Source organism: Gymnoscopelus microlampas (assembly GCF_963454915.1).
Source record: "Gymnoscopelus microlampas genome assembly, chromosome: 7".
Classification (NCBI taxonomy): domain Eukaryota; kingdom Metazoa; phylum Chordata; class Actinopteri; order Myctophiformes; family Myctophidae; genus Gymnoscopelus; species Gymnoscopelus microlampas.
Window position 1 is genome coordinate 18,623,206 of NC_139944.1, and position 22,317 is coordinate 18,645,522.

Consider the following 22,317-nt stretch of genomic DNA (forward strand, 5'->3'; position numbering starts at 1 on the left):
GAAACAAGGCAAGGCAAAGACGGATAAAGAAGGCACAGTGTCAAATAGATAATGTTCGATATAAGTTGCATGGTCAAAACAGAAATAAAATTCTCTGTTGTCTGTGAATATAGTCTCCACCATGGTTTGTGCTGCATAGGTTCATAGCTTCTGTATTCCTAATGTGTCCCCATCCAGCTATTATTCTGGCCGGGGGCACAGCCCGAGGAAAGAAAAAAAGAGTCGCAATGAAAACAAACTACAGCAACTAGGTCAACATACACAAATCAATCTGTCGCAGCAAGAGGGGGATTAGGACTAAATAAACACAATTATACTACTCATGCAACAACAACACAAACAACAAAAAAAACCTATAGAAGTCCTCTATAATCTAAGTCCCTAATGTGGAGGCAGACCTGATGCTCAAGGGGAGCTTGTTCCACAACTTCGGTGCCAACACTGTGTCGCCTGCTGTGTTGGACCGTGGAGTCCTCAAATACATATCGTCTCTGTCGGGTGGAAACCTCATGTCCAAAACTGTTACTTATTTCTAAACGATGACGGGCGCACGGTCAATTATCCCGCTTATTACGTGGCTACTTAATAAATGAATTCGTAAATTGACCCAAAAGTACATACATTTATGTCAGGTGTGGCCGCCCGTCCAGCGCAACACGGTCGCTGTTGATCAAATAGAATGCATTTTCGGTTACTTTATTGTCTATTTCTCGCTTCAAATGTTTTCAAAAACATTCTTGAGAGCAATGTTTCGGTGTAAATGACCGTGTGCGTTTGTTTACATGGCTGCCGTGTTGGATACAGCATAAAATCAAGCAGCGCAGCAGGTGCTCTGAGCCTTTGATTAGACAGCGGTCTGTTATTGAGCTCATCGGTAATTCTCCTCAGTGGCAGGAGCAATTGCTCTGATTTTGCACACAGCCATTGACCATTACCATCTGAACTTAACTGCAAAGCCCGTTTTTCAATTTCATCAAATCTCAGCTTATTATTAGCGTTTGAGTGTCAAACAATGGGAGATCACGCTGCGCAGGGTTGCCAGGTTTCGCGCGAGAAACAAGCAGCAAGGTCTATGAAAACAAGGCCAAACGAAGCGAGCCCTACAAGCAACAAGGTCTATGAAAAGAAGGCCAAACGAAGCGCCTTCACAGATATACCTTGCCTCTTGGAAAAGAGCCGATCTACAAGCTCACAACGCGTCCCCACACCCACCTGCACTTTCACAACCAACGCCAAAACACACTACCACCAATATCGACGTGTGTGTGTGTGTGTGTGTGTGTGTGTGTGTGTGTGTGTTCTGAGGCATATTTTGACAATTGCATATGTTGGCAGATGTATGCACTCTGCAGTCTTTCTACTTCCAATTTGAAGCATACTTTTATGTAATGATTGGTTTGACATTTGATAGCCTGGAGAGAGAGTGTGTGTGTGTGTGTGTGTGTGTGTGTGTGTGTGTGTGTGTGTGTGTGTGTGTGTGTGTGTGTGTGTGTGTGTGTGTGTGTGTGTGTGTGTGTGTGTGTGTGTGTGTGTGTGTGTGTGTGTGTGTGTGTGTGTGTGTGTGTGTGTGTGTGTGTGTGTGTGTGTGCGCGCGACGGGACCCGGGGGTTCTGCGGCGGGGGGGGGGGGGGGGTTGCCCGTGGGGAGGGGCGACCGCGGGGGGAGGCGCCACGACGGGACGCACGGGGAGGAGAAACCGCGTGACAGGACGTGCAATAACCTCAAGTTTGCAACTACTTTCGCCTGCGCCGTTCACCGGGTATGGTCTAGTACAGAAATAACACACCACTGAATTCAATGATTGACCAATCAGAATCAAGCATTCCACCAAGCTGTGTAATAATACAATATAACTTATACAATTGGGGTGGTTGTAATTAGTCTCCCTGCTCTTCTCATATAGAGTGTGTCAAAGGTCATGTCTCACCTCCTAGACACAGGATCTGACACAATTTGATCAAGATTCAATTTATCCCCTGAGCAAGCAGGCAGGTTCTATTAGCTCAATGGTACAAATGTCAGCACTTGCATAGGAAACCAGGTTCAAATCCGCGGTTGAAGAGGAAAGTTACATAGTGCAGCATTAAGTTGGGGAACAATGATCGCCCCTCATCTCCAAAAGTAATTTCCCATCCAAGTAACACAGGTACTCCTGTGGTTTTCTCACTCCCAAACGCTCTTTCAGCACAACAAGCACAGGGGGGATTCAATGGTGCCTGAGGACTCCCTGTAATGAAAAGGGAGACAGGCACCTTGGGGGTCCTCAAATACATATAGTCTATGTCGGGTGGAAACCTCATATGTCCAAAACTATTACTTTTCAGGATTCAAATTCAAAAACTGCAAAAGTAGCAGATCCACAAGCTCGAAACGCAGCCCACATTTTGTGTGACGCTGTAATATGATGAAGTGGGGCGTTAATTCACAAAAAAACACAAAAAGTTAGAATATGGAGATGAGCGGTTTCTGCCCGACAGCAACGATATGATAGGGGGTCCGCGGCCAAATACAAATCTTTTGGGGGGTTCTTGACATGAAAACATTTTGGAACCACTGATATTAAAGAAACATACGTTTTTTCAAAAAACTGTTTGCATTTAGAAGACATTTGTAGAATCCCCAGAAGCAATCTTCAAGCAATATTCAAAGATTTTTTTTCAAATCTTTCAAAAATTGCAGATCTACAAGCTCATAGCGTGGCACTCGGTGCTATGAGCTTGTGTATCTGCTATTTTTTTAATAGCCAAAGGAGTCTGAAAATTACACAGATGTGTTCCCGGTCTTAATGGGTCTTAACTATCAAATACTGTGTGTAAACACATTCAAGTGCTGCATTTGCAAAAAAACATAACACAAGACTGCACCTTTGGAAAGCTTAATGTTTGGTTTATTAAAAATAAGGAACAGGTGCTGCTGACACTGCAGGGTGAGGGTGCTGTCTCATTGCAGGGTGCAGGGTGAGGGTGAGGGTGCTGTTTCATTGCAGGGTGCAGGGTGAGGGTGCTGTTTCATTGCAGGGAGTCTGATGAGTGTTTAGCTGTGGCAGCGGTGGCCTAGTGGTTAGAGGGGCGGCCTTGATACCGGAAGGTCCCTAGTTCGATTCCCCAATTCATCACATCAATCATGAATCACCGCTGAATAGCCCTTGAGCAAGGCTTCCATGCAGGGTCCGGCTGGAAACAAGTTTCGTACTTAGTCCGACACCCTGGGTAAACAACAAACTTTGCTTTGCTTTAGCTCCCAACGTCACAGCAACTTTTGGTGCAATAAAGCAGTAGTTCTCAAACTTTTTATGTCAAGGACCCCCAAATGTACAGTATGTACTATTTAGCTGCGGACCCCCATCTGAAAATATTTTGTGCCAGGGAAGAGGAGATTTATGTAGAAAACTAAAATCAAAATTATTCGATATTCGATTAAAAAGATATCAAAAATAGCTGCGCTGCAAGCTTGTACATCTGCTATTTTTTAATAGCCAATGTATAAATGGATAAAATGGTTAAAATGATTGTGATGCTGTATTAACTACTTTTGCTGGGGATCCCCTGGAACCCCCCCAAGGACCCCTCGGGGTCCCCAGACCACACTTTTAGAACCAATGCAATAAGGCATCTGTATTATTGTAGCCCTACCAGTGTGCGAGCGTTTATTAATATCTTTTCAATATTTTGTTTTTCTATTTTCCTTCACTGATTGTCGCTCTGCACCTGCCCCAATTTTGGGTTTTTATTTGGGATGTAAATGGCTGTCTCCCTTTTCAATGCAGGGAGTCCTCAGGCTCCATTGAATCCCCGCTGTGTTTTTTGTGCTGAAAGAGAGAGTTTGGGAGTGAGAAAACCACAGGAGTTAGGTGTTAGATGATACACTTGGATGGGAAATTACTTTTGGAGATGAGGGGCGATCATTGTTCCCCAACTTAATGCTGCACTATGTAACTTTCCTCTTCAACCAACCCGGTGTGCCATTGAGCTAATAGAGCCTGCCTGCTTGCTCAGGGGATATGTTGAATCTTGACCATCAGGTCAAAATTTGTGTCAGATTCTATGTACATTATTGTCTCATGTTCTTGGCTGTCTTTTGGACAATGTAATGAGCGTGTACACATCTAGTAAGAAAAGTATTACCTACTACTGTGTAGTCACCCAATATACTGTATGTGGGTTGCCGTGCATGGGAATTAAACTCACTCTCTGCAGGCTTGAGGCAGATCAGTTTGTCAAGACCAAGCTGAGAGTAGATGCTATTCCCACCAGATATAATTATAACCCCCTATGAACTCTTAATAATTATAGTAATATTTCTTATTTTGAAGTGATACATTATTTTGACTATTAAACAAAAACAGTCCTGTGCCTTACTCTTCTGCTTGTTTTCTATTACATTGTATGTTGCTTCCCTGCACCTTATGGTTACCATTAGTGCTGTGCTGGTGATGACTAATAACCTGACAGTGAAACAAAAGTTCTAAGTATGTTTAGAACAATGCATCGTTTATTTATAGTTTCTTATATGCACTTTGATACTGACTGTATCAGCAGATTTATGGTGGTTTATTAAAGTCTCTGTGCTGACCTGTTCCCGTAAGAGTTGACACACTACACTGAACATATTGTGAAACTCTTTGGTACATTGTGTACTACTTTTTCAACACAGACCTTATCCTACCCTGTAGGGCCTACATTAGGAATTATTGGACCAAGTAAACTGTTGCAATTGTGTTGGATGTGGTCCCACTCATGTATGAGTATGTATGATTTCTGTGTGTACCATCCGGTCTCCATTGTGAACATTAATCTAATTTACTGACCATTTTCCCCTTTTGTTCAGTTTTAAATGCAGTTGTACTTTTTGTTCATGTTACAGCCTTTATAGCCATAGATTATAGTCGCTAACTTCCAGAAATTGCTGTGAAACAAATGGTCCATTAACTCTCTCTTAACACTCACTCTGAGTGTGTCTGGGTTTTGCATTGAGTGAATCGATGCACACAGGCTAATTCAGCCTCCACACACACACACACACACACACACACACACACACACACACACACACACACACACACACACACACACACACACACACACACACACACACACACACACACTCAAGGGATCGTTTTTGTCATGCTCTTACTTGAACATCACAGGGAACAGATCTATTTTTCCTCACATGCATGGTGTGTGTGCCCCACTTGAGGTCCTCATTGATGCGTGTAGGGCAGGCCTATGCTGAGGAACTTAAACTCATGACCCTTTCCACTGCAACACCATCAATGAAGATGCTCGGTCTCCTGAAATCCACAAACAGCTCCTTGGCATTGTTGACCTTGAGGGCTAGTTTGTTCTCCTGACACCAGAGTGCCAATGATCTGACCTCATCCCTTATAGGCAGACTTGTCATTGTTGACAATCAGGCCCAGCACTATCGTGTCATCAGCATACTTGACATTGGAGCTCTGCGTCGCTTTGGGCGCAGAGGAGAGGGCTCAGTACGCATCCCTGAAGGGCTCCTGGGTTGAGGTTCAGGGGGCAGATGTGATTTTTGCCCATTCTCACCACCTGGCGGCAGTTCATCAGGAAGTCTTGTATCCAGTCACACGTGCTCTCAAGGTTTCTATAAGCTTTGAGTCAAGCCTTGCTAGGACGTATAGTGTTAAAAGCTGAGCTGAGTTTATGCTATGTTGATGAATTGACTACATACGACCACAATGGAAACAAGTCCCCAGGACTTTTTGTCTTATACTGTACTTTTAGCCTTAACTATTTAACTGCCAGATTTAAAGTGTAATAGTGTCACCCCAGTGCCAGCAAAAACAAGTGTTTTTAGCTACCTTTGAAAAATAATGGAATATTTTCCGTGATTGCTGTCCGCACGGAGATCACCTCTTTACACGCATGCGGATCTCAGGAGTCACAGAAAAAAATAAGTAGCCGCTCGCGATAATCCATTGCAAAGCTGTGGCCTGTTGAAAATGCTGTTTTTACCTTAAAGCAAGAGGAACGGAGATATAGGGATTTTCCCTCAGGAAATAAACAGGAAGTAAACAAGCCGATTTATTTTACTTCCTGGTCTGACGTCATCTGGCAGTGAAAGCATCATTCATAAGGTAGCCAACATCGCCATCTGGTGGAAAACCACTGAAAAGCCTCAACACGTCTAACGCGTTCATGGCAGCGTTTACTCGTCCATGGAAATCAAATAGTTAATGTCTTACTGTACCACGTGCTGTTTACATTTCTGGCTAATGAAGTATACAATCAATCAAAAAAATAAACAGCATATTTGTCCTTCAGCTTCTTGTCATCTATTTGAGAGAGGATGTGAAGAGCCGTGGCAATTGAGTTGTGGGTGGATTTGTTTTGACGGTATGCAAATTGCCACAAGTCCATCAAAGCAGGTAGTGTGGAATAGATGTAATCTCTCACCAGCCTCTCAAAGCATTTGCTGACTATTTGGGCAAGATGTTTTTATTTGACATGGATATCACAAATTACATTATACAAACCAGATGCATTGTTTGAGTGCTAATTTTCAACACCTGTCCACAACGAGGCTTTTCTCAATAGAATAACACTAATCTATAAACCAATCAAATAAAAGGAATTAAACATGTAATATTTTTGTGTGGTGACTGACAACCTCTGTACTGTAAACCACCGGAATTAAATGAACTTGGATGTAAAAGCCTGCACGTCATCTGCTCCCTGCTATCAAATCCCAGACACAGTAATATAATAATATAATGCTTAGCAGCACAATGAGACACAGCTGTGTTTGTTTAACTAAAGCCACTAGCTATTAACCAGAGGGGGAAACAAATGCACCACTTTCACCACACACACGCACATGCGCACGCACACAGGTCTTGGTCTGTGCTCTCTTTCTCACTCACTCAACAATAAGTGTTTCAGGATACAGATCACGGATACAGGAAGCATTGTCTCCTTCATATGTGGCGACTGCCAATTATCACAGAGCCAATGCCTTAGCTCTCGGCTTTGGCATTCCTGCAATCTGCAGGCCTCTGAAGACATTGGTACTTTGGCACCTTGGTAAGGAATGCCTCTAGCTGGATGTGGTCGAATGTACAACCCACTTCCAAAATGGTCATTCTTTCCATCCAAATTCATTATTTATTATACTATTAATTAGCATGCCTGTTTCACCATTGATTATTATAGATGCAGACCCATGCAGACACATCATATTGTAGATTGCCTATTTTTCTTTTTCTTTTCAGTGCACACAGTTGAGACAAACACTGATATTTTACAATTTCTTCCTTCCTCCTGAGTGTTCATTTAAAGCTGCACTATAACTTTCCTCTTCTACCTCGAATTTGAATCCAGGTCTCCTGAGTCCTGCGCAAGTGCTGACATTTTTACCATTGAGCTAATAGAGCCTGCTTGCTTGCTCAGGGGTTAAATTGTATCTTGACCTTCAGGTGAAGATTTTTGTCAAACCAGAAACGGGATCGTGTCTCACCTAGACACAGGATCTAAATGTCTCAATAAATGAGCAGGGACACAAAATACAACCACCCCAATTGTCATACAAAGTTACTAACACATTGAGTGCCAGGGTTTTTTTAGGGGGGTCTACCAAAAAATAAAAAATAAACGTTTTTGGCACTCCTCGTTTGGATTATGAAAAACGGTCTGGACCGTTTTTGGCACTCAATGTGCTAATAACTGTCATAAAAAACACTAAATGTAATTTAATTTGATACAATCTAATTTGATTTATTTTAACTTAATTAAATACTTTGGACCATGAATCATCATGTTGTTGTGATACTTTTAGCCATTTTCACTGTTGCTATGCTGCTATTCTTGCTTTTGCATCTCCCTCTCTGTCTCTCCTTCTCTCTGTGTGTGTGTGTGTCTCTCTCTCTCCCCCTGACACGGTCGAGGCAGATGGCCGCCCACCCTAGAGCCTGGGTCTGGCTGACGTTTCTTCCAGTTAAGGGGGAGGTTTTCGTTGCCACTGTCGCAAAGATTGCTTGCTCAGGGTGGGACAATGTCAAGTGTCTGCTCTAAGTGTCTTGAGACAACTTGTTGTGATTTTTGCACTTTCTTAAAATGTTTTTTTTTGTGTGTGTGTGTGTGTGCGCGTGTCTCAGCCTTCCAGAGATTCCTAGGGAAGAAGGACGTGTCCACAGAGTTGGAGGAGGTGCACGCAGAGAGCCGGGCTCAGAGCAACCTGCACGCCGTCTCTGTGCCACAGCTGCTGAGGAACCCAGCCGTCCGGTGGCAGGTCATCACCATCATCGTCACCATGGCCTGTTACCAGCTCTGCGGCCTCAACGCTGTAAGAACGCCACACAGTGCATCACTGGATCACCACACTGCGTCATGATGAGGCGTCCATGAATGACCACCTCACAAACAAAATTCACCCACCTTTGAATAACATGAATCTCTTAAAGGAGTAGTTTACCCAAGAAATTACTTAATCATTTGACTCACGGAGAGTTTTATTTGTAAAACAACGGTGAATCCAGAATACAAAGAAAAAATATCCGAGACCCGAATTAACAACAGCAAAACTATATAATATCAAAGATCCGTCCATAAAGTCCAAAACACCTCTCATATTATCATTTAGATTGTCTTCTACCGAAGTCTGCTGAGAAACGTTGCCGAAATATCAATAATGAAGAAGAAAATGTACTTTAAAACACTTTCAGGTTAAACCGGCTCATGCATGAGCGAAGAACGTACATGGGCACTTGCGTGCATGTGAATAAGCACCGGTTGAACCCTACGGGCCCGCCCATGCGCGTTCTTCACTTGTGCATGAGCCGGTTTAGCCCGGAAGTGTTTTAAAGTTCATTTTATTCTTCAGTGATATTTCGAAAACGTCAAAGACACCGGGTAGGTAAACGATAGAATTCTTGGGTGAACTTCTCCTTTAAGGTTTGATCACTTGAACCCCAGCATGCCTTTTTTGGGGTGGAATATTCACTTAAAATAGCGATCTACAAGCTCACAACACCACGTGTCAATTTTTGCTGAAGAGATTTGGTGTAGACTGGGGGAAAAGCAGTTAAAGTACAATTGTAACTCAATCACGGTTCTACTACTAGAGAGGGTTTAAGTGCTTGAAGGGCCACTTCACCCATTTTCAACCCATCTTCGTATAATTGGTCCTCACTAAATGCTAATTATAGATATGGCACCATTTTCTGTCTACCCACTCTTTGTGCCAGAGGAGGGCTGTGGACAGCTCAGAAACATACCTGGATATGCCTCACAACGCGTCGACGTTTTGTGAAATTGTAGATCGGTTACTTCCGCTATTGTTGAGTGAGACCACCGTGCAACAAAGTACGGGATTCATAATGAAGTAATTAACTAATGATTTGAAGTGGTTAATAGTTATTTTTGGTATAGTATGTTTAATAGGTCTGCTGAGTCATGATCTGCTGAGCGAATGTGCAGAAATGAGAATGGATTTAAATGAAAATCCAGAGGCGGCAAAGCCATTAGAATTTAAAGCTTCATCTGTAGCACGTAGCAGAAATTTACATTTTGAAAAGGGGATAGAAATGGAAAGTGTTTCCTCTCCAGATACATTCGAGGGTTTGTGAAAGGTTGAGACAGCGTGAGACTTGAAAGCAGCCGTAGCTTCATGATTAGCGAATGCCGCATGTTGGCTGATCATTATACTCCAATCTCACAGCCTGAACGAGAAATGGGGGAAATTCTGTAATCCCGTTTATATTGCATTTCTATTATTCATCTTTGGATAATAATGCTGACGTTTTGCTGGCCGGGGAGTCTGGCGTTCTGTTGCATCTTCTATGCTCAAGTTGTTATTATACAAACTCAACTGTGAAACATTTATTCCCTGCATACTCTAATCATATGTGTTTTGAGATCATGAGAGAGAGAGCGGGAGAATTCTGTAAATCCCGACAATTCTGTAATCGCGTTTATTTTCCAAATTTTGTATTCATCTTTGGATAATGATCCTGACATTTTGCTGGCCGGGGAGTCTGGCATTCTGTTGCATCTACTCTGCTCAAGTTGTCCTCATTCACTCAACTCTGAAACATTTATTCCCTGCATGGTGCATACTCTGATCATGTCTTTTTTGAGATCATGAGAGAGAAAGCGACTTCAAACAGTATGGATTTCTTTATGGAATCCACATTACGACGTTTCAACCCTTTTGGTCTTTTTTCAAGTATTTTTTTATACTTGAAAAAGACAGAAAAGGTCGAAACGTCGTATCTGCTGTCGTCGCAAATAAAAAACTTGGAGCATTCAAAAGTGAGTTGCGAGCCCCCGCTGTGTTTTCATGATTCTGTTCTTGGAGTTTGGCTCCGCACCAAGAGACGGAGGATGTGCGTTATTTTTTCTTTGAATGGATTTCTTTATGAACCATCACTGACATAATAGCTCTTCAAAGTCATTAGGTCATAACTGACGCAGTTGATGATTTCATAGCTGAAATCGTTGAAAATTATCCTTATTCAATTTTTTCTTTTTCTTTTTCTTTACATAATGGAGATGACTCATACTTGTACCACTGGTCTTGTGGAGCGGTGTGTTCTAACCACTGCAACCCCATAGTTGGTTGACCGGAGTCCCCCAGGGCTCTATACTGTACGTAGCTAGTGCCTTTTCTGTTTCCGCTGTGCATTAAATATCTCCGCTGAAAATAGCCGCCGCAACGCGACATATTGTTAGCTGGTAGATCTGCAATTTTCTGTAAAAGTTTCCCTCACAAAAGTTTCCCTTCCAGCCAATAACAGCACGAGGGGGTGTGTTCAAATGAATTCTATTTCAAACTCCCATGTTAATGTTTACTCCGCATGTTGCACAAAAAGGACGGTCAATCGTTATTTCCTGATAACGGCACTCGTATCGTAGACACTGAATGTTAAAAGTTTCACTCCTCCACTGTTGTTCTTTTCCACTCAACTTTAACCACTCAGAAGCCCTGTATATTTTGTCGTACAGTGAATAATAAAAAAATAAAGCAGATCTACAAGCTCACAGCACTGGTAGAAAGTCTAATTTAACTATTTTTGAAAATGATGAAATATTGTTAGATTTGTGTGTGTGTGTGTGTGTGTGTGTGTGTGTGTGTGTGTGTGTGTGTGTGTGTGTGTGTGTGTGTGTGTGTGTGTGTGTGTGTGTGTGTGTGTGTGTGTGTGTGTGTGTGTGTGTGTGTGTGTGTGTGTGTGTGTGTGTGTGTGTGTGTTTATTTATAATAACATCCCAAAATTGCATTAATATCCTGTATGAACAATCAATTACCTACTGTATCTACTCTTCAAAGAGTTAGGTCAGACATAGGATCATAATTGAAGCACAATTTACAATTTAGCAGACGTTCTTGCAATGTAATGCGATGCGAGAGGGCTGTCTATCCAACACCAACTCGGGACTCCTGGATCGCTGCCCTCCACACTCTCCAATTTAACATCAGGGTCTTGAGCTCTACAGTGTTGTTAGCTAAGCTGTGATCCGCGGTAGTAGGCCCCCATAGAGGACCACATTTCTGATGTGGTCCATCCATGTGACACCTAGTGCCGTTCGCAGCGTTCTTGTGTAGACTCCATCCAGGGCCCTTTCCTGTTGTGCTTGTGAGACGCACTTATCCAGAGCGATTTACACTAAGCTAGATAAATAATCACATAAATGCAATGCCAAGAGAACAGTGTAGTGTCTGAAGAATCTAGGATACCAGGTTAACAATGAACCTAACATCTGTCTAAAGAACAGAACATTACATTTTTAATATTGTAGTAGTCAAAGATTTCATCACTGAAATCTGTATCCTTATTCACTTACAGTACCACTTTTCTGTCGACCTTCACTTCATGAACAAGGCAGATTTCAATTGAAATTAAGTCATTTTAATTCAGCAGTCAGCACTCCCAAAACAAATCTACATTTCTCTTTTGTTATGTTGAAATCCAATTCCAGAGATGTCATGTCCATCTGATCTGAATGCATTATATGCATCTATAATGCATTTATTGTGGGTGAGTTTGATGCTTGATGGGAGCCCATGGGATCTGCGGGTGGAATTGCAGACTACTACTTAGAATTAGGCCTTATTTGGAAGAAAGCTTTGCCAAGATCGGCCCTAGACCAAAGGCTTGGGCAGATCCATTATACTGTACTGTTAATTGACCGTTGCACAAAATTTACATAAAATGGCCTGTCTTTGAGCATTTTGATTTTGATTTGACTAAGGATCCCCATTAGCTGGTGCCATAGGCAGCCATTTAGTCTTCCTGGGCTCCACATTAAAAAAACATATAAACAAATACAGTTGCAAATACAGCAGAGATCGTCATGCAATTGAGGACGGGGGCATTTGAATCCCAGTGGGATTGTTGAAAGAGGCTTGTTATGGGTATAAAACGTAGTTTCAAACTTTTCAACTGGGTCAACTAGTGAAGGGGCGATGCCACCACACGCACAGCTATCTGAAGTTGACTCGTTAGTGTGCATACATTATGTTGTCCAAGATATTCCCCTTTTTAATTATTGATAATGTTTTGACATTATTCCATTTGCAATATCAAGACGTTGCACAAGCAATCATTCAAGTTAATTTACAGTGAAATGGGCTCGCAAACTTTATAACACAATACATCATTCAGTTACAAGACGGTTTACAGTGAAATGGGCTCGCAAACTTTATAACACAATTGGCAAATATCTACTGTATTCCACCTACTGCACTGTCAGCATTTAGGCTTAGATTCTACACTAGTATTATGGTATGGATTAAACATAAATGCAGCAGGGAATCAGCTTGGACTAAATCTGAAAGTCACATTCAAAAGTCTTATAAAGTGAATCAAATGTTTCTGAGACAAAGTCCATATGTTATGATCATTTGCTTTATCTTAAAGCTGTCTGTTGGACTAAGTCATTATATTGTCATTTGTTTCACAGATCTGGTATTACACCAATGGGATCCTACGAGATGCAGGCTTTGCTGATGCTGTTATTCCTTACATCACCCTGAGCACAGGCGGCATAGAGACACTGGCTGCCATTGTTTCAGTGAGTATTACTATCAGTAAAAGTTGGAAATGACAACAAATACTCCAGTCAGGTGTTTTAAATGCATGACTGCATTTATTCAACCTACCTAATTGACCTTTTTTTCCTGCGGTTTCATTAGCCACTGTCTTCCCTCGGGGTCTAACACCTACTCACCCACACAGCTGGATAGCTGCAGGGATACAGTTGTCTTTTAAATGTCGATTAGGGTTGCTTACACAACACGTAATCCACTCACAGCTCACAGGAACACTTCATTTGGTTAGAGACAGAAAGCATATAAATAATAATATCTTACCAGAAGAGCTGAGTGCCTGTAAAATGTTGTCAAAGCGTGGTGCTTATTATGTTGAGGTTGTCGATACAATTTTCCTTGACAAAGTCCTTGACAAAATATCCAGATTTGTTCCACTTTGAAAGTATCCTACTTTTCATGGTTTTATAACTTTGTACAAAACTTGTGAAATCAGCAGTATTTCATTAGGATCTTGTTTAATTTATATAATATTAATTGAAGACAATTTGAAAGCCATTTGCTCTCTTGGCAGACCATCCATCCATTTAATTAATCTGCATAGACTAACTAATGAGCAACAGTACCCCCAGAGTTGGTCACACTCACTAGGATGTAGCGGTGTTATTGTTACGCAACATTTCTGCATTCGCACAAAAAAAGTTACACGATCGTTATTTCACGATAACGTCACTCGTAGTGACACTGCATGTTGAATGTTTCACCACTGTTGTTCCTGGCCACTCTATTTAAGCCCTACATATACTCCACAACAAACAGTGAAAATGGCACCTGTGCGTTGTGACTTGTGAGCTTATCATTGGCATTTTGGGAATTTGAGGTAATGTATTTGAAAACAGCATGCCGAACATAGGGAGGCCAGTTTGAAAATGGTTAATATCCTGTGTTTTTATCACGGATAGATAGATAGATAGATAGATAGATAGATACTTTCTGTTCAACAGCTCCAGTTGCAATACATTCATACAGATTGTCAATACAGTATGTAAGAAGCATGATGAATATATAAAATACATTACATCAATGGAAATGGAATGCAGTGAAAAACGATAAGTTAAAATAAGTTATATGAACATTGTATTGCTGTCCTAAGGGCTTCTCACGCGGGGATTGGCGTGCCATGTAATTAATTGTCAATGAGAGGCGAACCGTGGGCAGGTAGGAAGGCATGGGCAATCTGACAGGCGGAGCGACAAGTGGCCGCTCTCCCGTGAAACGGTCACAAGTGGACTCATGTACTATTATTATATGTTATGATTACTATGTGTCAGTGCTGGGTAAGGGACGGGGTGGGAGAATGGGGGTGAGTTGGGTGGGAGGGAGAGGGGGTGGGCTAATGTAAGATGTTTATATCGCCTTTTTTCCCCCGAAGTAATGTATATCCTGTACATTGTCTCTGTCGGGTGGAAACATCATTACTCCAGTTTTAGCTTCACTACATTGGCTCCCGGTTGTTTTAGGATTGATTTTTAAATTATTGTACTTGTTGATAAAGCTCTCAATGGTCTGGCACCTTCCTACCTCTATGACTGCCTGCCTAGATATGTTCCAAACCGCCCCCTGAGGTCTTCTAGTGCTGACCTGCTCGAAGTGCCTACAATGACATTTAAAAAACACGGTGAAGCAGCATTTTGCTTCTACGGGCCGACGGCTTGGAATAAACTCCCATTACACCTAAGACAGGCAGCCTCTGTGGATAGTTTTCATGTCCTCACTGTTTTGCCTGATTCAATGCCTTTTTTGCTATATATATATATATATATATATATATATATATATTTTTTTTTTTTAATGTTGTTTTATGCTTTTGATTTTCTTTTTTGCTTTCTTGTTAAATAAACAATAAAGCAAAGCTCTGTAAAGCACTTTGTATTATGTCCAAAAGAGTTACTTTTCAGGATTAAAATTCAAAAGTATCAAAAGTAGCAGATCTACAAGCTCAAAACGTGTCGCTTCGCACTGCGTTTTGAGCTTGCGGATTTGCTACATTTGATGCTTTTGTGTGACGCTGTAGTATGATCAAGGAGGGCGTTAATTTACGAAAAAAACACAAACAGTTAAAATATGGAGATAAGAGGTGTCTGCCCGACAGCGATAAACTGTATAAACTGCTATTATAAAAAAAGTATATATAAAAAAGTCACGTCCGTGCTTGTCTCAGACTCACGCACTCGCCCACCCGCAACCAGATTTGAAATGTGTTGAGCTTATTTCTACGCAACTCGTTAAAATGTGCCTACTGCCTATTCACACGAGGATTGCATTGTGACCCCGCGGGGGCGTTGTGTCGCTCCCCCTCTAAAAAAAACCCTATACACTCCAGGCAAGATGAAAGCTGAACTTAATTACTTCATTTCTATTCACGGTACTCTTAACCCATTCAATCCGGAAACGCATCTTTGTCATTTTAAGATTTCTTTGGCTATTACAAAATAGCAGATCTACACATGCTCATAGTGCAGCACTTTGAGCTTGTAGATCTGCTATTTTTGAAAGCGAATATTTGTAACTCAAATCTTTGCCCATGAAACATTTTGAGATGGGGGGGGGGGGGGGGTCCGCCACCGCCGCAAAATACATATCTAAAAATGTTTTCTCAATCCTAATGGTATATGTTGCTATATCAGTGGTGCTCCAACTTTTCCAGGTCAAGGACCTCCAAAATGATATGTATTTGGCCACGGATCCCCCCATCTCAAAATATGTTGTTCCAGCTTTTTCACGATTTTTCAAAAATAGCAGATCCACAAGCTCGTAGCATGGCATTGAGTGCCGAGCTATGAGCTTGTTTTTCTGAATCTTTGAATAGCCAACGACATCTTAAAATGACACAAGATACGTTCCCGGATTGAATGGGTTAAATTAACTGTTGGATTTAAACTCTTGGATTTACTGCACATCTATCTCCACCATCTTGACTTTTAAAACCCCCGGTATGAGATAATGGCAATGCAGGTCGTGGGTCGTCCAAATCGATTGAATGTGCAGTGATTTAACCTTTTCACCTTTCAGTTTCATTGAGGTTCATTTCATTTCACCGTAGAATGCTGTTGTGTAACTGCGGGCGATGTTTCGGTAATTGATCTCAGCGGTATGGCCTCTTTCTGAGCTGTAGCTGACCATCTCATACACCCTTTTTGAGGCAGGGAAAGTCATCATGAAGTTGTAGTGGTAATATTTCTAAATGGTACTCTATACTGTTGTGGAATTGAATAACTGGTACAATATCTATTGAAGGCCAAGCTTCATATCTTTCAAATCATGCTCAAATGGGGAGGGGGGTTGTGGTTTTCAATTTACAGACCTGAGGCCGATTCTACAAATGCCTTCTAAATCAGTAGCTCTCAAACTTTTTTGTGCCAAGAACCCCCAAAATGAAATGTATTTGGCTGATCTAAACCCTAAGAGTTTTTTGAAAAAAGTGTGTTGCTATAGGCCTACACTACAGTATATATAGCTAAAATGTAAAATGACAGGTTAAAAGGGTTAATAGAATGGACAGTGGGATTTGAATACGCTTCAATATCTATTGTGGTACACATACTCAGAACTTTCTGTCCGGCAGTGCATCATTATTTTTCAGTCAAACCCAGTTTGATTCCTCACATTCTTTTTCGGATGTATTAAAAAACGGACTGACCAATGAAAAAATTGCACCCAACTCTGTAGCAAATACCTTAGTCACCTTTTCATAATATACCCTTCCCTACTCCATAACAAATAATGAGTGTCGTTTGTGTATGCTCAGACTGTAACTCTCTGATTAGTTGGGTACTGCACTGGCAACCTTTTTCAGACCACAGAGCGCTGGGGTGAAAATGCCAACTCAGCTGTTTTGTCGCTTGGAATAGATTTTGTGTGTCCGATAAAATCTGTCACTGTTAAGTCTGCCATTGTACTAACTGCAGCTGCAAAAGATCACTTCACAGAAAAAGGGCAAGTTTATGGATAAAGGAAGGACTATTGTTGTCAGCTATTTAGCAGCATAGCTAATACAAAGTAGCCTACTGAACAGCAGTGGTGGACCAAGTACTCAACAACAGTACTTGAATCATAGTATAGATACTCCCGGACTGGTCAAATATTACTCCACTACAAGTGAAAGTTTCTCAGTCAAATTTGTACTTGAGTTACTGGAGTACTTGCTTTTAAAATAGTATTCAAAACTACAAATTACAAGTAAATTTTCTTTTTAACATCAATGCATTGCGGTTAAAAAAGTTTGACATTTTCCAGAAATGTTCTAAAACATTATGCTTAAAGGGATAGTTCACACAAAACATTGTTATTTTTCAATCGATTAGTCACCCCGTGGAGACTTGAATTCATGGATATTTTTTCGTTTTTGTCGCCAGCGGACCAGCGGACCGGTAGGCAGCGGTTCCGGTAGGAGACACAAAGGAGACTCTTTGTGTTGGAGACTCTTTGTGTCTCCTACCGGAACCTCTGCCGGTCATCAAATTATTGACTAAGGAATGCGACAAAAACTAGAAAATATCCATGAATTCAAGTCTCCATGGGGTGACTAATCGATTGAAAAAAAGTCACTTCGGGGGTGAACTATCCCTTTAAGGGCAGTTTACCTCTTTACATGGCGTGTGACTCCAGGTGGGCTCAGGTGTACTGAAGTACGGCCAAGGTGCTGCACAGCATGAACATTATAACACACAAAACATCAAGTTTAAAACTCAAAATCATCAAATATAGAGCATACAAATCCAAACAGGAAGAAAACAGGAGAGAGAGAGAGAGAGAGAGAGAGAGAGAGAGAGAGAGAGAGAGAGAGAGAGAGAGAGAGAGAGAGAGAGAGAGAGAGAGAGAGAGAGAGAGAGAGAGAGAGAGAGAGAGAGAGAGAGAGAGAGAGAGAGAGAGAGAGAGAGAGAGAGAGAGAGAGAGAGAGAGAGAGAGAGAGAGAGAGAGAGAGAGAGAGAGAGAGAGAGAGAGAGATCGATCTCCAGTCTTGCCTCACTGTGTTTCCTTCTTGATAGTCATGTTGTAGCTGTTAGGACATAACATTGAGCAGAGAATGATGCGTGCTTGTCCTGCCAATTACAGGGGAGGCGGACCGGGTTGAAACACATGGGGGCTTTGCAACTTCCAGAGCTAATCACCCACTATCTGCACCTATTTTATACGCTTAGAAGTGCTCATGTTTGGCATGTAAAGGCCACACACTGCACAACTTTCAAAGTCGTTAGTTAGTCATAAGATCCCTATGCAGTTCAAGTCATTGTGGTTTATGATCAGCGACGGCAGATCACACACTACAGGATTTCAGAAGGTTGCGACATGCAGACGCAATATACAGACATGCAATGTACTTTTTATTGCTTTTATTCCAGTACATTTTGAAGTATAATTTTTGTATATAATGTTTTTATTGCTTTTTGTCTTTCATGTTAGCTTTATTTGACGAGAGACTCCGCATCTCTGATGTCTGTCTGATCACAAAACATGCAAGCGATAACTGTACAAGACGCAATTATTTTTGAAATAACTTTCTTAAAAGTATTCTCTCTCTCTCTCTCGCTCTCTCCTCACTAATGCTCATTATTCAATGGTACCATTTGTGCCTATTATGTCTGTGTCTCATAGGAAGGTTGTGGACAGTTCAGAAACCTGCCTACCAGTGACATCGATGGCGAATATGGAGCTAATAGAAACTGCAGGCCGTCTATTTCTGAATGATGTCACTGGTAGGCGGGTTTCTGAAGTGTCCACAGCCCTCACGACGCATCGCAAGCTTTGAAGCAAATAGAAGCATTTTGGAATATTTTTTAAACGTTTTAGCAACACATCTGGTATGGGGGTTCCTAGCACGAAAGCGGTTCAGATGGGGGCGCCCGCGGCAAAATAAATATAAATGTGGGGGGGTCCTTCACATGAAAAAGCCATGTGTACAGCTTATCTATGAAATGAGATCGATCGTAACGCTCCGCCATGTTTGTTGACAGCTGCATGCCATGATTATATTGGTTAAAATTAGTTAATACTGCTGATGTAAGTAAGCGCCATATTTTGGTGTACAGGAAGGTTTTTGATATAAAAATACAAAAAGGGGAGTTTCTTTTTTGTCTATCCCTCTAAAGGGGTTTAAGTAATAATAATAATAATAATAAGGATGATGGGGTGTGATACGGGCTGCTGTAGCGGTGTTTTAATGGCATTTACTCTTTACGTGTCCCCCTTCACCTCTTCCTCTCCACAACAACTTACAGTGAGCGTGAACAGCGCAGCATGAGTCCTATTCCTGAGAGTGGTGCTGTAGTCAGGTTGCAGTAACACACAAGCCCTTTCAGTCGACAAGAGTCGGGAGGTTGCCTCGTTCAACACAAATCATGTTCAAACTGATCCAGATTATGTTGAGCACTTGAATTGTGCGGTCAGTGAGTTATCCGCCCACGCTTTATCAGAGTGAGGCCCAGCACAGGCCCCGTGCCTGCAGGGGCCAAGTTGCAAATCCCTGAGCAGCTGGCACGATCTGGGGCTTGGGAAGTGAACGAGACGTCCTCTGCACTGCCTTAAACGGCTACTGTTGAGATTGCCCTTTAGCAGGGTGCTTAAATCTAAAGGTGCCAGGGTTAATTGTCCTAACAGTGGAGGGTTGAGTTTATACTGGGTAGCACCTCGTTAATGTGTGTGCCAGTTTGTTGGGTGATGAAGAGCGTTAATGAAAAATGAAAAACAACAACACGATGCTCAGTCAACGTTCCCCTGCCACATTAACCACTGCAACCCTACATTATATAGTTCATTGAAGTACTGTACTTCAAACTTCAGGGCTCCCTCCTTTTTTACCTCTACACCCTTGTCTCTTTGCCGGAAATGGTCGATCTCCAAGCTCACAATGCATCGCAACCTTGTGGTCCATGGCCCGAGTATCCTCCCTGTTGGTTAATGCATCACTCTGGTGCACTTTGACAGTACAACGAAGAGGATATACCTATTTATAACATCTCAGGATTTCAGGACATCATTTAACATCTTGAAAAGTCCATATTTCATGCTCAAGCGCTTGTTTTTGTTACGGCAATAAGGCAGGCGCGCCAACAGCGGCGGCTTGAGGCTCACGACGCGTTCCCAAGGGAATCACTAGGCGAGCGAGTGGTCGCGGCGAGCAGCTGATGGCTGCATGTGTCACCGAGCGCACTGTCGGACCGAAGCCGCGGTGGACGGAATCGTTTATCATGAGAAGAACGATTACCACACTCCCTCCCCTCCGTCTCAGCCATATCACAAGCCGAGTCCTCCCCAACCAACCTGGGTAAAACAATGTCGCCTAACGGTGTAGCTCAATGCTACATAAGGCTCTAGGCTACCTGTGAACTGAACAGATCAAAACAAAACAATTTGGGTTAATTGCACAAACGAAAACGTCCTCCCTGCAGCCCGTTTGTACTCACCACCGGTTTAGTTGATAGGTGTGTGATGTGTCTCTGGAGAATGACGGTAAAATGATGTGTGATGATCTCATGTGAGTGAACACCCCACAAAGGTAAACACAGGAAACTCATACCTGCAGACTTTCATGCGGAGTTAAAACGCCACTATGGTCGATTATTGAAGGTACAATACCACTGCACCAGTCCACCCAGTCTCTCACTCTTGCCCTGACACCTTTCTCTGTAGTCATTTTAAATAATCGTACTACGGCCACAGAGCAGGGCTGGACTCCATGCTGGGAATGGCTACATGTAACGGCCTGTATCGCCATAACATTACGCTAATTGACGTATAATTGGAAGCGTGAAAATTAAATAAATAGATGAATAAATACAATTAAGAGAATGATATTAATAAATAATCAGTTCATTAGAAGACTGTGACTGGACAAATTAGACTGTGGCGGACCGCCACAGTCTAGTTAATTAATGGGAAACACTGCAAGATCACAAGGTCATTTCCCCCGGCAAGCTAAATTCACAAAGGCCCAGGACAAGTGATCATTGTCAGTTGAAATACAAACACAGTCTTAGTTACAGCATAGCAGACAAAAGCAGCAAAAAAAGGATGAAAGAATTACTGTGCATCTGAAGAAAAGCCATTTTTCAAACAACAAAGTGGTGCAGAACACAGCAGGATATCTGTACTGCATTTCCATCACTCCCGTTTGAATTAGGGTGTAATTGACGTACTGTGTTTGAACTGCCATCAATTCTGGCGATTCCCCATCGGCTGGAGTGAAGTAAAGTTTATGTTTGATCTGCTGCAGCAATGAGGCAGCACTGGAAGTGTTGGCTTTATTCACTGGTTCACTGGTTCCCAAACCTTTTCCCCTCTTCTCGTTGTTTATTGTTTATTGGATGGATCCTCGGCTGACACTAATCTTCCTGGGGGGTCCATAGAAAACTTACAACATGCAATTTAAAAACACAGTAAAGTACATTAGGCTACTTGACAAAATAACTACAATAGTTTTCATAGTTTTCCAGGATCTGAATATAGTGCAAAAAATATATATATCAAAATACCACAAATGTGACAAATAATATATTGTGTCCACTTATATTGTCTGCAGCATCAAGTGTGTTTTTATGCTGTTTTTTGGGTTGTTTTAAGGACAGCTTTTAGTAAGAGTTATGTGAGATAGCAATGAGTTCCAGAACCATGATTGATAGATAACTGTGCATTTAAGGAGGTTTGGTAACTCAACTATAGTAGATCTACAAGCTCAAAGCATGTCACGATGTGATGCATTGAGAGCTTGTAGATCTGCTATTTTTGCCTTTTTATTTTTAACAATGGTCAATGTTGCCCCTGACTAATAGAATAAAAAACTAAAACGAATAAAAACTAAACTAAACCATGCCTTAACTCATTCACTGCCACTGACGTAAAAAACGTAATTGTTTCCGATTACCAATACTGCCAATGACTTAAAAAACTAAAGAAAATAAAAAACACAGAACCCAAGATATCGTGATCCAAAGATTTTCTGCTCCATTCACTTCTTGGTTAACTTATTACTTAAAAATCCTTTTTACTATATATTTTTAGCTGAGACATGCTCATGGTCGCGATGACATTTTTCGCGGAAGCACAGTGAAACCCTCTGTGATTAGCAACCATCAGGGGATCGATCATACTGGAGATAAATATTCTGTGACTACTTCAAAAAGGTTAGAAAATCGTAAAATCGCTGGCAGTGGGCAAACGCAGCCAGAAATAAGTCTGGCAGTGAAATAGAATAAGAGAAAAAAAGAAGAAAAACTCACTTTAAAAACTAATCCAAACTAAACAGAAATT

The 22,317-nt window shown here is 41.7% G+C and overlaps 1 protein-coding gene across 1 annotated transcript in view; it reads left to right on the plus strand.

Moving 5' to 3' along the window:
- slc2a9l2 (solute carrier family 2 member 9, like 2) overlaps positions 1–22,317 on the plus strand; it is a gene marked incomplete at both ends in the record, with an annotated part of 177,024 nt that overhangs the window by 63,331 nt on the left and 91,376 nt on the right. Inside the window, 2 exons of the mRNA XM_084061743.1 lie at positions 8,123–8,310; positions 12,927–13,037. Coding sequence (XP_083917869.1) covers positions 8,123–8,310; positions 12,927–13,037 — 299 coding nt within the window. The remainder of the gene's footprint in view (positions 1–8,122; positions 8,311–12,926; positions 13,038–22,317) is intronic.